This window comes from Mchenga conophoros, linkage group LG1 (assembly GCF_057382185.1).
Source record: "Mchenga conophoros isolate Kocher_MC1m ecotype Shallow Benthic linkage group LG1, M_conophoros_male_GT1.1, whole genome shotgun sequence".
Taxonomy (NCBI): Eukaryota; Metazoa; Chordata; class Actinopteri; order Cichliformes; family Cichlidae; genus Mchenga; species Mchenga conophoros.
In genome coordinates, this window is record NC_140526.1 from 4,220,994 (window position 1) to 4,236,363 (window position 15,370).

At 39.6% G+C, this 15,370-nt stretch overlaps 1 protein-coding gene across 2 annotated transcripts in view; it reads right to left on the minus strand.

Annotated features, from left to right (window-relative positions):
* Positions 1 to 15,370, minus strand: part of LOC146582763 (neural-cadherin-like) — a 342,729-nt gene that overhangs the window by 40,917 nt on the left and 286,442 nt on the right. For both annotated transcript variants that reach the window (XM_085287908.1, XM_085287866.1), the window contains one exon: positions 9,112 to 9,376. In XM_085287908.1, coding sequence (XP_085144034.1) covers positions 9,112 to 9,376 — 265 coding nt within the window. The remainder of the gene's footprint in view (positions 1 to 9,111; positions 9,377 to 15,370) is intronic.

Genomic DNA, 15,370 nt, shown 5'->3' on the forward strand with positions numbered 1-15,370 from the left:
TTGAAAGGCTCATTTTTATTTTACTCCTACTTCTGGTTTATTACAGTTTGTTTGTTTTTTGGATTTTGGCAACTGTTTCTAATCCCCGACTCCTTTTTTTCCTATATCAGAATTAAAGCAAACACCCTTCACAATGAGGCTCCCAGACCGACTGTAAAACATATTTACCAAGCAAAGAAGCAAATAAAAGAACGTGTAGGTAAGAACTCAATAGGATTTATATCAATTAATACTACAAGAAACAACCAGCTATAAGTCACAAAGTAAAACCAAAGTGGTTATTGTATTATTGTTGTTACTCTACTGTTGTTTTTATATTACCTCAAGTCTCATCTGCTTGAATAAAGAAAGAGCTCCCCATTAAGGAAAAGCTGTTGATTTACAGCTCAATCCATGTTTCTACCTTCACAAACGGACATGAACTGAAGTGACTGAAATGAGTTTTCTCCTAAAGGTTCGTCCTCAGAGACAAGACGAGGAGCTCAGGTATTCTTCAGGGGCTCAGAGTATAACCGCTCAAGAATACCTGAAGCAGCTTCAGCACTTGACTAGGAAGCCTCTTGCCCAGCTTTTTGGTGAATTGTTTCGGGCATGTCCGACTGTGTGGAGTCCCTGTGGCAGACCTGGGACATTCAGGTGAGAACACACCATGTACCCAAGAGCTGGTACAGGGTACAGTGGATGGATGGGTGGATCAGGAAGTATTATGGTAAGTCTTTAGGAACTGTATCATGCAATAAGATGATCTTTTCAAACTGTTAAATCCACACATCTGAATGATTCTCAGTTATCACAGCCAGTACTGATGGCCTGCACACACACTGACATAAAACCTTTAAACCAAGGAGCAAAGGTGATTTGTTTCTTTAACCTCCTAGGACCTGGCGTCCACATATGTGGACATCACATTTTGGGTTATTTAGACCAAAATACTCAATTTTGCTCTACAAGGGCCTGATATCCACTTACGAGGACATTATGCTGCTACTGTTCTATCGAAATTTTAAACAAATATCCTCATATGTGGCTCTCATTTTTCTTAAAAACAAAAATAAGGTAAAAAAATCTGGTAATTCTTTGTTTTTACATTCATCAGGTCCCAATATGCCCAAATATCAAAGAGAAATTAAAAATGCATGTCGTGGAAGAGTTCGGGTCTTAGGAGGTTAAATTTAGGGCAACTGAGTTTCTTTGTAATGAACATGGGAAAATAAATCACAAGTAATTTATAATCTAAATATTTACGGTTCATTTAATATGAAACTTTTACTCTTAAAAAACATACAAAATTCTTAAGTTTTTGTGGAAGTTACTATTTGATGAGATCAAACTGAGCTGGATGCAGTCCATGAGCTAAAGCTAGTTTGACACCAGTGGTCAAACTATCAGCTTGTTGCTGCTTTATGGTTTGAGTTAGCTTGAAAGTAACCCCACTGCTGAGAGACTGTATCACACAGCAAGTTTTGAATCCACAATCGCTGTAATTAGAACTGTGTGAGCACTGCTTGATGTTTAAAGGAGTCTTATTAAATTTCTACAGGGAAGCACAAGAGATGGAGAAACCCAGGAGGGAACAACGGAGAGAGAAACATGAAGAACTCAAACAAATTAAAATTACTTAAGATTTAAAGACAATGATACAGAGGAAAGAAAACTGTGGAGGTCTAATTGAGCCTATATATTATTTAGGATACCCCAAATTGAGAGTAAGCAAATCTCTATTAGCCGTATTTTGTTCTGTTTTATTCAGTTATTGGGCAGCAAAGATGTCACGTTAGTGTAGGAGCAGTTTAAAACTGACTGCTTGAAAAAGTTCAATAAAATGGCAATGCTCTTATTTAACAGCAACATCCGATTCGGGCATTCTACATTATCTTATTACGTCTACTCCTGTTTGTCTAAGTGACAACATATATTTATGGTATTTGTGTTTTCATCCCTTAATTGCTAAGCTGGCATATTCAGCTATCAATTCATCTCCCCTGTCGTTTTTTGAAGAGAGACATCCCCCAAAAGCAAACACAGTCATGCACAGATATTCACTTGGCCTGCCATCATCTATCAAGTGTACCTCTTCTGAAGGGAAGTGCTTTTAAAATCCGTTTAATAAACTCATGCATTGTCTTTTATTGCCCGAAGCAAAGCTGTCTACATCTCTCACTGTCTAATATCTGGGAGTTCTCTGCCTCTCTTTCACTTTGTGTCTGTGGCTCTTGGTTCTGACCTCTTCCTCTCTCATATAGCATCTTTCCTTTTTCCATCCGTACCCACGCTTATTTTCTCTCTCTCGATATTTCAACTGAATCTGCCAACATTTGTGTTCGTACAGTACGGTATGTGCATGAGTCAGTCTGTTGTCTCTCGTAGGTCCCAGTTAACAATGCAAACCTTAGTGTCTAATTCTACTTTGTTCACATTATTCCTTTGTGCCAACATCAGGTTCCAGTATGAACAGGTTACGGTCCTCAACTGATCCAAATAGGAACAATGGACGATGTTGTTGTGCTGAAGTAATCATGGAGACCGCTGGAGTCAGCATCTACAGTTGTATTTCTTACAGCTTCAAGCTAACATGCAGCAGAGTAAATCGGACTCCACTTTTCAAGAAGAAATGCCTGCTGCTGCTTCTGCAGGGAGATAGACGAGGATGCGATGTCAAAGCCGGGAGTGATTAGATGATGACTTGTGACCTCACTGAGACAGATTTCATATAAAATTTCAGCATGTGAAGAACCACTTTTAACTACATCTGCCAGCACGTCTCTGCAAAGTCATGGCCAGACACTGAATTCAGACAAATGGCACAAAAAACTCAGATCTGTTTGTTCAGAATGAGGCCACGTTAAAAAATAAATAAACGCCCCCTTTTGTGTGGGAATTCATAACACTGAAGGTGAGCTGATATTGTTCCATGTAAAATAAACAAACAGCACAAAGCAGTTTCAGCTTATTCAAACTGTTAGCATGTTCGCATGGCACAAATGAGGTTAAAATTAAAAGAGCGCCTGGACGGCTGAGCCTGGAAACAGGAACTTTGAGAAAAATGGAACAAAAGTGTAACAAATATAACAAAAAAAGTGTGTGTACTGTTTAGTGCTAATGAAGCCGTCCCACATGTGATGCTCACCCATCCCATGGGCACTTTATTCCACCTGTATTTTGAACTCAACACTGAAAGCATCCATCACTTCCATATACAATTTCAGATTAAGATTTTCATAGTATATATTTTTTGAATAGTAATTTTTTTAACTTTACTTTTTGAATGCAGCACTGAACTGTGTTCACTTGCAATGGCTTTCCATACACGTCCCTGAGCCCATTCAGTGTTTTCCACGATAGAACCATCCCTGCTTTTACTGAAACGCAGCATGAAGGGCTAAGGTGCCTCGAGGTGACTGTTGTTGTCATTAAGTGCTGTATAAATAAAAGTGAACTGAACTGAATCAAAAATGATGCCATGCAGTTTGTGTCCTTGGACCATGTGCATAGAGATTTCTCAGTCTTTTAATGATATCATACGTATACCTTCAGTGGTGAAATCCTTTGGAGTTTTGCGCTGTAAAACGTTGCTGTCATGTCCTTAGCTAACTTAAAAAGCTGTTCCTGTCAGGGTCCCTGCGGCGTGGATCCCGGGTTTTGAGTTTTTTCTAGTTTTGTGCTTTCATTTATCCTATTTATGATCCTGTATTTTTTAGTGTTCACATTTAGCTTTTTGTTCTTTCTTTGTGTCTGTAATTCTCATTATTTCCTTGCTTGATGTGAGTTCTTTTGTTGAATTGCATGCCTTTAGTTAAGTGCTCCAGCTCAGAAGGTTCACTCTGAGTTTTTGGTTTTATGATGGGATTATGTGTGAGCTCCATAGCCTTCTGTCTGAAGTGCTATGTTTATCTTACTTACACTTATGAGTTTCCTGTTTTCTGTGCCTTTAGTTCCATACTTGTTTCAGTTGATGACAGCTTCTTAGTTCCTGTTCTATTTTAATAGCATCTCGTGTGCCTGGTATTGAGTTTAACCTTCCTTGTCTATTTTACTTGATTTGTTGCAGCTGTGTTCCCTGGTGTTTTCCATCTTCTTAATTACCTGGTGAGCACTTATTGTGTTTGTTGCCTCTTTCCCACATGGCACTGTGTTTCCATGTCCTGTTCTGTGTAGTCCTCTGGCTTAAATCCTTGTCCAGCATATATATTTTTCCCTTTATCAGCATTAAAAACAGTTTGTTGAGTTCAGCTTGTTGCTGCTTTATGGTTTAAGTAAGTTATCCTGAGTCCAGTTCTGAACCTGATATAATTTAATATATTATATATACAGACATCTGACTAGTTGTGTTTAGAAGTCTTGAAGTTTTTGGGAAAAGTGGACCTTAAATAGCTGTAAGAATAACATCAATGTAATCTGACACCCACTCGCGCACACTATAGCACATACACAGAAAAAACTACAACACACACACACACACACACACACACACACACACACACACACACACAGAGCTGTAGGGACCATGGCCATCGTCCCAGCTAACAATAAAACTGCATTTGGATGAATTAACCATTAAAGTGTCATATCAATCATTCAGTAATACATAAAAATGTCACAATTCTCTCTTGAAAAGAGCACACATGAATAGATAAAACAACCTATTTTTGGCAGCACTCCTCAGAAAAAATACTTGCTAAACTGCCTGAATGAAACACCACCCCTTTCACCTTACCCTGTGACACATCAAACACATCACATTATCTCTTTCTTCCACACACTCAGACAAATTATATACACCAGAGCCTGGATGGTGTTTAGATGGTGTCGAGCAACAACAATTCTTCTGTGTTATTTTGCCACGGTGCGATCCATCAGAGAAATTCTGGAAGATTTATATTGTTGTATGCCATAACCTTTTCCTCTATTCCCCGAAGAAGATGTTAACCCTTAATGATTCAGCCCTGCTCACATCCATCTGCCTTAGATTTGTGTAAACTCTGTGGGCAAATTTAAGACTGACTTTTGTTTTCTGCAGAACATAAATATATATTGTTTTCTGTACAGAGAAACATCCCTACAAAAAAGTAGAAACAAGCAATTACTAGGTTAGTTAATGGTACTCAACAATCCAGTTTACACAGCCCAGTTAGTGTTGTGAAAAAGGACTCTGTAACGTGGGTGAATTTTACTTTCTCCTCAAACTTTTCACAATAATTATTTATTGAGAAAAAGGCACAATTAATGGTTACATTTCTTTAAAGTTTTACATTTTTCTTTTTCTGTGTTTACCACCTTAGCAATTAAAAAATGTTTTTAATTATTTTCAGGATTTGGAATAACACTGAGCAGTTTACTGATGGGGACAAGGAATGCAGCTACGCTATAACAACAACCCACTTGGGACAGAAACAACAAGACCTCAACTCAAACAAATTAGTTCTAGAAGTAAGACTCGACAAAATGTGCAGATTAATTTCAACTACTTTAAGGATTTGCTCATTTTTGTACCACAGAGGTTTTAAAAACTTTTTTCTCTGCAACTTGGACTTGGATCACCAGCTTTGCTGTAGCACAATTATACTTATAGTAGTGTTATATTGTAACTATTTGGGGGATAAACATTTGCAACTTGCATTTCCTGGTGAGTGTCACTGACCAGTCTTTAGGTCTGCTTGACTGCCATCGACCTCCAGCAACCACTCACCAACTGGTTGGACAGCTTTCCCTCATTAACAGTGTTGGGACTGTGTCATTGCTGAACACATATGGATACACTGGAAGAATATCACCTATTTAATTTGTATTATGACCAAAGAAAATTTAATCACAGTCTATTTAACTGTGACAGAACCACCAACTTTGCACAAATCTGCACGACATCAATATGCTGCTCTTTCACTCAGACTATGTATGGTTTCTTTAACTCAGAGTAATAAATCACCCTGAAAGAGCAAACAATGTTTTACTGCTATTTCATTTTTAGGATGGCAGGAAAAAGCAGCAGCTTTACAGAAATGAGAAAAAAATGACATTTAAATATTTAGTCATTAGCGTGCCGCAGTTCAGAAAATCTCACTACTGCAGTTCAATTCAAGAAGAGTGAAGCCATTAATTTAGTGTTATAAAATGAAATATAGGTCCATTATTCAGTACAAACAAAACCTATCAGCTAAATATTTTCATCCATCAAATCATCAAAGCATATTTTACAGTTGTTACTCATAGAAATGAGGTCGTAAAACGTGACAATTTATAAATACAGGGAGGGAGAGCAGAAAGTAACAGACTGTAACCGTCGGGCATCTGTCCACATCTGGAGAATCAGTCTCTGAGAGTCTGCGCTGAGCAGGTTTGTTAGAAATGCCAACGCCAACCCGAGTGATTACTGAGATATCGGTATCGATTTGCTCTGAGGGTCACTCAAAAAAGCTTCTTGTTGTCCTTGCAGAATGTTGTGCTTCGGTCTCTCCCGAGCAGACGTACCCCACAGCTCCTGAGTTTGAATCCAAAGTAACTACTATAAGCCTGGCTGGGAAGTGCTACTTAGGAGCTCATATTACAAAGATAAAAAATAATTTCAGATTTTCATTTCTTAACACCTGGGGCCAGACCCATAAAATAATATAAATTCACATCTAAAATCCTCTGCAGGCACACAGGCAGAAATGTGTCCATGCACTATTTTCTATGTTATCTTCTAAAGCCGTGTCCTCTTAATGGCAATCAAGTATATTTTGCTATTTATGTTGTATTTTTTCATCCATCAAAAAGACGATATAATTAATTTACTGTAGTACAATCCCTTCACTTTTGTTTTGAAGCTTCAGTTGCTGGTAACCAGCTACACTGTATGACCAAACGTTCTGAGCCACCTGCACATTACACCTACAGGCACTGTAGGCTATGGAGGCCCATACCATCAAGTTCCCAGAGCTCTTTAAACAATTAATTATTTTTTCAACCTGAAATTCATTGGCTTTGGCTTATTTTCTGTGAAGAACATAAATCCGAACTCATTTTCAATGACCTCATACTGTACCTCCCCCCACGCATTTACATTGCATACAAGGTATTCGGGTCCACTGGACCCAGGTCTAATAAAAGTGTTGAAAGTGTAGGTCCTGTGTTCCCACACTCTGTCCTCCTCCTTTCTGGTGCTGCTGATAGTGTTTTCCTCCCCCCCTGCACAAAGTTGCAACATTGTTGAAAATTCAACTACCAACACCGTCCGCTCTTACATTCCCGCACATTTTACCCTCTTTCTTGAGGGATCCAAATTTTATTTTCTCATACCCTGTCCCACCTGCAAATTAGGGGCATAATACTATAAATAAGACTTTGCCAGTGTGGTTCTTTATCACAACTGATAAAGATGGCAAAAGATTATCTGCTGCGAGGGCCATCCAATTGATTTTGGAAGAGAGAGGGGCTTCGGATGATGATGTTGACAAAGAGGTTTCAGAATATTTCACATTTCTGAAAATTCAGAGTCTGACAGTGACTTTGAAGAAGAGGAGGTTGAGCATCATTTAGTAACAAAACGAAGACGAGTACCCCATCAGCAGACAGCTCCAGGACCAAAAAAAGCCCACCAGACAGCAAGTGAAGAAATATGGATGTCAATAACTGGTGAAATTGAATGGTCTTCTTGCCCAAGAAATGAGCCACCCTGCAGAGCTGTTACTGTGATAAGCCAGGGCCAACACGGCTGACAGTTACTCATGTGCAGGACATCAAGTCTTCATTTGAGCTTTTCATCCCAGATTCCATCCAGAAATTTTTTCTGGATTGCAGTAATCTAGAAGGAAGGTGTGTTTTTGGAGAGAGGTGGAAGGAGATGGACCAAATTCATCTAAGAACCCCAAAGGCCAACTTTGGGGTTCTCATCCTTGCAGGAGTTTTCAGGTCCAAAGGGGAATCCACAGAATCCCTGTGGGATGCAGAAACCGGCACGAACCTTTCCGTGCATCAGTGTCTCTGGAAAACTTCCACAAAATTTCCAGGATTATTCGTTTTGATAACCGAGACAACAGACCAGCTCAACGGCAGAGAGACAAGCTAGCTGCCATCAAGACAGTGTGGGATAAGTGGGTGCACCACCTCCCCCTGTTTTACAACCCTGGGCCTAATATCACCATTGATGAGCGGCTGATCCCATTTAGTTGTGAAACATGTTGCTTCACGTGTAAATGTGTTGTGTCTTTCCACTCACTCCACTTGATTATAACTGATTTATTTTTTTTATAACATTTTATTTAAAAAAACAAAACAAAAACGAGAAGCACATTAATTCATAAATGTGATCTAACAAAGGTAAAGGGAAAAAAATAATCATGTTTGCTGTTCATATGGCTTGTAATTGGGATGAAGTAAACATCTGTTGAGTAATTTAACATAAAATTGTTTGATAGTGTTAATTTGGAAAGCCAAAATTCTAGCGGGTCCACCAGACCCATGAACACTGGCTGAGTAACAAAAATACGAACACCACACAAGGGTTAATTTTTCTTTTGAAAAAAACTGAAAACGGGTCTCACAGACCCGAACACCATACAAGGGTTAAAACAGCCCGTTCTTTCACAATTGTTTGTAAAGGCAGACGGTGTGGCGAGGTGATTAAGATTAGGAGGTGGGGCTCTGGTCCTTCTCATCTAGTGTTTTTACTGGTGTATGGTCGCCACATTGGTTGTATATGTCGGCACAGCCTTGTCAACATTTATACACTGCTGTCTTCTTCTGAATGATACGTGTTGCTACTAAGAAAACCTGCACATCAGCACTGTTGTAGGAGTAGAAGAAGTCGATGGAGGGCACAAATAAAAGCTGATTTTTTTTTTCCCCCAAAGATTTCTCTGGAAAATTGAATCTTTTCAAGCTCAGAGGTGGTGCAGCTACACTGAGAAAGCATGGGTAAACTTATTTCTTCCAGTGTGCACACATGCTCTAGTTTCACAAATGTCAGTTTGTGTAGAAAAAAAATACATGCATGTTTTTATATACGTACATATTCAGCCCCTGGTGTCTGGAGACTTTTTTTTTTCTGCTCATAAAAAAGTTACAAATCCAAAATCTACATGACTGACAGACACCGAGAGACAGTATTATTAGATTAATGCTGTAACCACCTACCCTGGAAGCTCTTGTTGATGCCTGAAGGGAAAGTGTTTCCCAGCATCACCACAGTGGGGTCAATGATGATTTCTCGGCTCCGGCCCTGCAGTCCTGAAACCTCACGCTGTCCTCCGCCGCCATCCATTCGTAGTGTCATCTCATTGTCATGGCGATCTAGGAAGACCTCGTGCCACTCACCATTGTCGAGTCGATAAGTGGGCAGTGTTAGGTTGTAGTCCCCGTCCCCAAGGTTGTAGAAAACACATAGAAGGCCCTGAAAGATCTGCAATGGGAAAACAGGACGATTAATATAAGCCTTACAAATCCAGCAGGAGACTGAAAAACTAAGGACGCCATTACTGTTTCCACAGGACGTAAGAGAGGAAGTAGCAACCATCTAACAACCAAAGCTTGGTGGAAACTGGTTCACGCAACAAGCCAGTGATCTAAAACAACACTGTGAAGAAGAGTGGGCCAAAATTCCTTCACAACAATATGAGAGACTGACAAAGCCGCACAAAGAATAACACTTCAAATGATTGCTTTTAAAGGTGGTTCAACAAGTTGGTCAATCATGTGGTGTATGTAGATTTTCACAGGGATGCATATAACTGAAAAGTACTTGAATATTCATGAATTCAGCGTTTAAAGGTACAGTCAATCATTTTTTTGAGATTACTTATTAGAAAAAAAGAATACTTCATTCATAAATCTGCACTAATTGGTGTAAAATCAGCTGATACCTTTGGTTCCTTTGCCACTTCTTTCCCTGACTCAGTTAGTGACCTAGGGGTTCTGCTGGACAGCTCTTTCAAATTTAACAAACAAGTGTCTTCAGTAATCAAATCTAGCTTCTACCAACTTCGCCTTATTGCTAAGGCTAAGCACTATGTCCCTCATAAAGATCTTGAAAAGCTCATTCATGCTTTTGTGACTTCTAGATTGGATTACTGTAACTCCCTCTACTTTGGTCTTCACTCCGCTCTCCTTCACAGGCTTCAGCTTGTCCAGAATGCTGCGGCTCGCCTCCTGACTGGCACTAGAAAGCATGCCTCTATCACCCCAGTTCTTATTGAGTTGCATTGGTTACCCATAAAATATCGCATTGAATTTGAAATATTGTTGCTCACCTTTAAAATTATAAATAATTTAGCCCCTCGTTATCTTGTCGATCTTCTTAGTCTATATGTCCCTGGGCGAGCCCTCAGGTCTTCAGCCCAATTACTCCTGGCTCAGCCTAGATCTAGACTTAAATCGAGGGGTGACCGTGCTTTTGCCCTGGTTGCACCGAATCTGTGGAACAACCTTCCTATCGCTGCGTCAGACTCCGTTTTATCTTTTAAATCCCGTTTAAAAACTCATTTATTCAACATACCTTTTCCATCTAGTTAGCGTCCCTGTTTTATATTTGGTTCAATTTCTTATCTATGTACTTTATCTTTTAGCTATATCTGTTCTTAGTAACTTTGTTCTTATATTCCCTTTTATTGTTGTATAATTAGTGCCCTTAACCTGATGACATATGTGGTACTTTGTTAATAGTCTTTTATTTATTGTCTTAAATTTCCTGTTTTTATTGTAAAGCACTTTGGTGTACCACTGGTTTTTTAAAGGTGCTATACAAATAAAGTTGTATTGTATTGTAAAATTACACTAATTCCAATAAATATACACAGGAGCAGGCTCTGGTTTGTGGAAGCCAGCATGCTGATTTGCCATCTTGAAAAAAAAAAATGATGAGATGAGTTCCTTTCACCAAAGAAGCAAACACGTGAAGGAAAGACACAGCGCCACCAGCATGTGGCTAAAATGTTATCCTCTTCCTGCTCAGCTCGAGCCTCATCTTCTGATCTGAACTGTTTCCACAAAAGTGTAGCTGCCAGTTGATTCGCAACTATGAGAAAGATAGAACATGTCAACATTTACCCCGAGAATTCAGAACTGATCACTATTAACTGTTTCATCGATTACTGGAATTCGTCCAGGCTCTGAAGCAGCAAGTCACACCCAGACAATCACACTACCATCACCATGTTCTTTTTATCAAATGAGGTTAGTTTTATGTAACTGTCAGAAAAGTTCAAATTCGTCTCATCTGTCCACAGAATCAGTCTTGTGGATTATAAAGATGATTTCTGGCAAATGAAACAAGTCCTTCTTTTCAGTCAGCAGCAGTTTTTGCCTTGGAACTCTCTGATTTTTAAGCAAACAGCATTATATTTTGTACTACATATTCATTTTGGGTTTTCTTGTTCTTCTCAAAGGTAAGTTTTTAGTGCATTAAAATCAGACTAACATGACGGATTTCTACTTTGATTGCATAGGAGTACTGTCGGAGTAGGAAATGGATAGTAGCCAATGGTTTGTAAATAACTGGACATGAATAACTTGAGCTTCATACATAACATTATACTGCAGTATGTTTCTAACTAATTCTCATGACACTTTGTTTAAGGACACGACATATATTGAGGTGAGCTTGAAAGGAACGCAGATGTGAAGTGCAAATGTGACATGAAATGTGGATGTAAACTATAATTTCATATTTAGAATCCCTATATAAGAGCATATTGTCCTAAATGTTGCCAATAAAACAGACGATGTAGCATTTTAAGTACAATTTTGGATAAAAAACATTGTATCAACGTTTGGACTTATTTGACCTTAAAGAAGATGTCAGAGATCAAAGTAATGTGATATTTAGAATCCCCATATATCATTCCCTGCTTATATGCTGTCAATACAAACAATCACAGTAAGAAACAGAACTTAAATAGATCTGTCTACCATTATTATCACTTTGGCCTTGAAGGAGAGGTCAGAGGTCATACTCTGGCCTTTTTACACTTTTTGTCAATTTTTGAGCAAGAAAAATCGGTGGATATTAGCAAAAGTTTAATGGATTGTTACCATGACCACTCTGCACCTCAATCAAAGCTTTTTGAGCGATCACGTTTACAGATAGAATGGCGCACGCACACACACGCTATCAAAAACAAAACCTGCTTGGGGGAGGTAATTAATGTGAAAACACTAAGTATATCTCTCCTTACAGAGACCTGCTCTCAAGGGATTATCAGTCAACCTCCCTGCGAAACGATTCCTCTGAAAACAGTTTTCTTGCAAAGCAAAGCTGACGTTTGTCTATCTTCGAGCACCTTTCAAGTGTACTTTTCAGTGCTTAGTGGGCATAAACTAAATGACATAGAGCCTCTTTGTTTTGGGGCATTGGCAGAAGTCTGAGCAGCATGGATTTCAAAATCCCAGTAAACAAATTGAAACTGAGGCCAAGAAACCAAAATTTAATGGCTTTTTTCCTCATGGGAGGTCATGAAATTCAGCCTGGTTTTTGTGTACTCTTGCAGACAAAGAAACAAAGAGATCTTTCCTTGGCAGAGGAACTCTCTTAATGGCAGGATGCCATTAGAGGGAAAATATGTTGCGCTGACCTGAGTTCAAATTTCAGGTTTTAAAGCTAATGGATCAAAAGAAAGAAAAGATTCCACAAGGATGTTAAAAGATTGGATCAATAGGACAATTTGGCCAGTAGGCCAATAAGCCAGATCGATTCCATGGGGGTTAGACGTGGGGAAAATAAATAATTCCCAAAACAGAAATTTCCCAACACAGTTTAATGACTGTATGACCAGAACGTGCATTCAGGTAAACCTTTCTCATATCAAGCAATCGGATTCTACCACAAGAACGCCTACGGCCAGTTTTACTCCCTAAGCAGTGACAACATGTGTCTTACCATTTAATTACAAACACCCTGGGAAAAAGGTAATTGTCATTTCTGCTTTTGCTCTGGGCCTAGAATAAATATTAAATGAGAGAACATTGAAAGCTGGCATTTAAACTTGCAATTTGTTGATTTGTAGCACTGACACACACAGACACGCAGACACACACACACACACGCAGACACACACACGCACACACACACACACACACACACACACACACACACACACACACACACACACACACACAGGCGTGGTTGTCCAGTACAATCTTGTGAGGAATGGGAGAGACAAAAGGAGAAAGCGACTTCGTGGATGAGAGGAGAATAAGGGAGAACACCAGCACTTTCCCCCGTGTTTACACAACAAGCTGTTCTCTTCAAGGCTCAGATCTCGAGATGAAGATTTTGGCTCGGCTGTGATGCTCACCACATGTCTATCACAGAGCAATATTCATTTGAACAAAAAAAAAAATCCGTCCAGGAAGCTGTGTGTCTGCATGTGTGTGTGTATGAAACTCAGCTAGAAGGAGAAGAAAACCAGGATAGAACATGTCCATATGCAGTGTTAAGAGGGATTGGGCGGTGGGTGGGTCGTCCTCATTTCAATTTCAAACTGTTTCCTCCAAGTGTCCCACTGAGCATAATTTTCTCCCCTCCATCTTTGTCTGCCACTGCTGCCACATAAACAGAGGACTGAGATGAAAAGGGCAGAGGAACTGAGACAAAGAAAGTGAGATGTGAAGGAGAAGTGGGTGGCTACCATTAACTCTCTCACTCATTCTCGACAAATAAAGATTTAACAAGTGTTTTTGGCGAGGAAAACTTTGTCAAAAAGAAAACAGCCATCGCTTGCCAGCACCCTCTGTAGCTGTCTACTGATCTCGCAGTCTTCTTTCTTTTTCCTCCTTTTCCCTTTGTCACGTCAGTCCTTCCTCCTCTGCCCATCTTTGGATTTTCCATCAATCCCACGGTCGTTTCTTCAGTTGGATAAAGTGTTGGATGGCTCCAAGGTTGTTTAGTTGGAGGACCGTGGCTCATTTCAAGGCTCTGTGATGAAGTATTAATTATATTCAGAATCCACTGGGGCAGAGCTTTCTAACCAGACACACTCACTGCCACCTGATTTTACCCCCAATTAAAGCTGAACGGAGTGGTGCAATTTGGCTCCTGCTCCGCTCCCTGGGTGGTATGTGACTGAGTGCATTTGATAGTGTGTCTTTGTGTTTTTGCACTAGGTGTGTGTGAAGGTGTGCAACTCCATTTTTCAGTAAACAGTCCCACTGCAGGGACCCTTCCATTCCCCACAGATGCTTCCTGCGACAGACTGCTCTCAGCACCGCAGCCTTTAGTATTGCAGACATGTGCAGATGATGCATTAATCTCCCCAGTTCTCATGATTAAATAATGGTGTGTGAAGGTAGATTGTGTGCATATATGACTAGTGAAGGCATTTTTTCTTCAACTTTATTTATACTAGGGAATAGAAGGAAATTTGATGCTCAATACCAGCTTCCACTTTGCATTCGTACAATTGTTATTGCCCTTCTGCACCCATATCTGCTTGTCTGCAGAGACCTAATCTGCAGTCAGATGCTTTCGGGACTACACATCAACTTTGCCATTAAAAATAAAAACTGTTGAGCAAATGGCATCGTTTTGCATTTTTACCAGCTTAAAGGCAGATCACTTTAATTTATGTTTAATACTCTCCACGAACACCACAAGCTCCAGTTTGGTGTCAATTTTAGGAAAAAATCTACATGATCTTCACTAAACGAGGTCATTTTAAACAGAAGTGCATATTCTATTCTTTATAACGTGATCAATCACAAATTCTTCATATGTGAAAGAGACTGGCTGTGCAACTGATGAGTTTAGTTCAGGATGTCATTCTGTCTGTCATCCTGCGGTCAAGGTAATCTGCCTTGTAAAAATAAATGAGCCAAACAGCGTGAACTTAATGAAGCATTAAAACTGCAAAGCATCTTCTTGCCCAGCAAGATTTTAATGTCTTATTTAATCAGTCATCAAGCCATCAAGCAGTAAGGAATAGCCTGTCATTTAGAAATAAACTGCAAGTTGATGCAAATTTGATACTATGCAGCATGGACTGTGGAGAAAAAGCAGCTTTTGGTTTTTACAACAAGGACATGACCTTTGATTGTCATTTATGAGCTCCTTCTTTCCTTAATCTGAAAGGAACTGCTAGGGATGTCATACAAACATCAATGATCTCATGCTGGTTCTGTCTTCCCATGTCGTAATACCTGCCCTTTACCCCTTTTGGTTCTGCTACCACCCCACTTGAGAGCTCAATATGTTAATAATAGACCCGTCAATGAGACGGGCTGATCCTATAAAGTTTCGTGCAGCAACTCAGTGCGTGAATATAAACAGAGACAAAGCAGGATGATTGGATGACAGAGTGACTGCTCGAGTGGTGCAGCTTTCTGCAGCCACACTACTGACATGGTAACCGAGCTTTGTGGTAAAATACAAAGTCTGATGAATATCTATGAAAACTTTTTTATT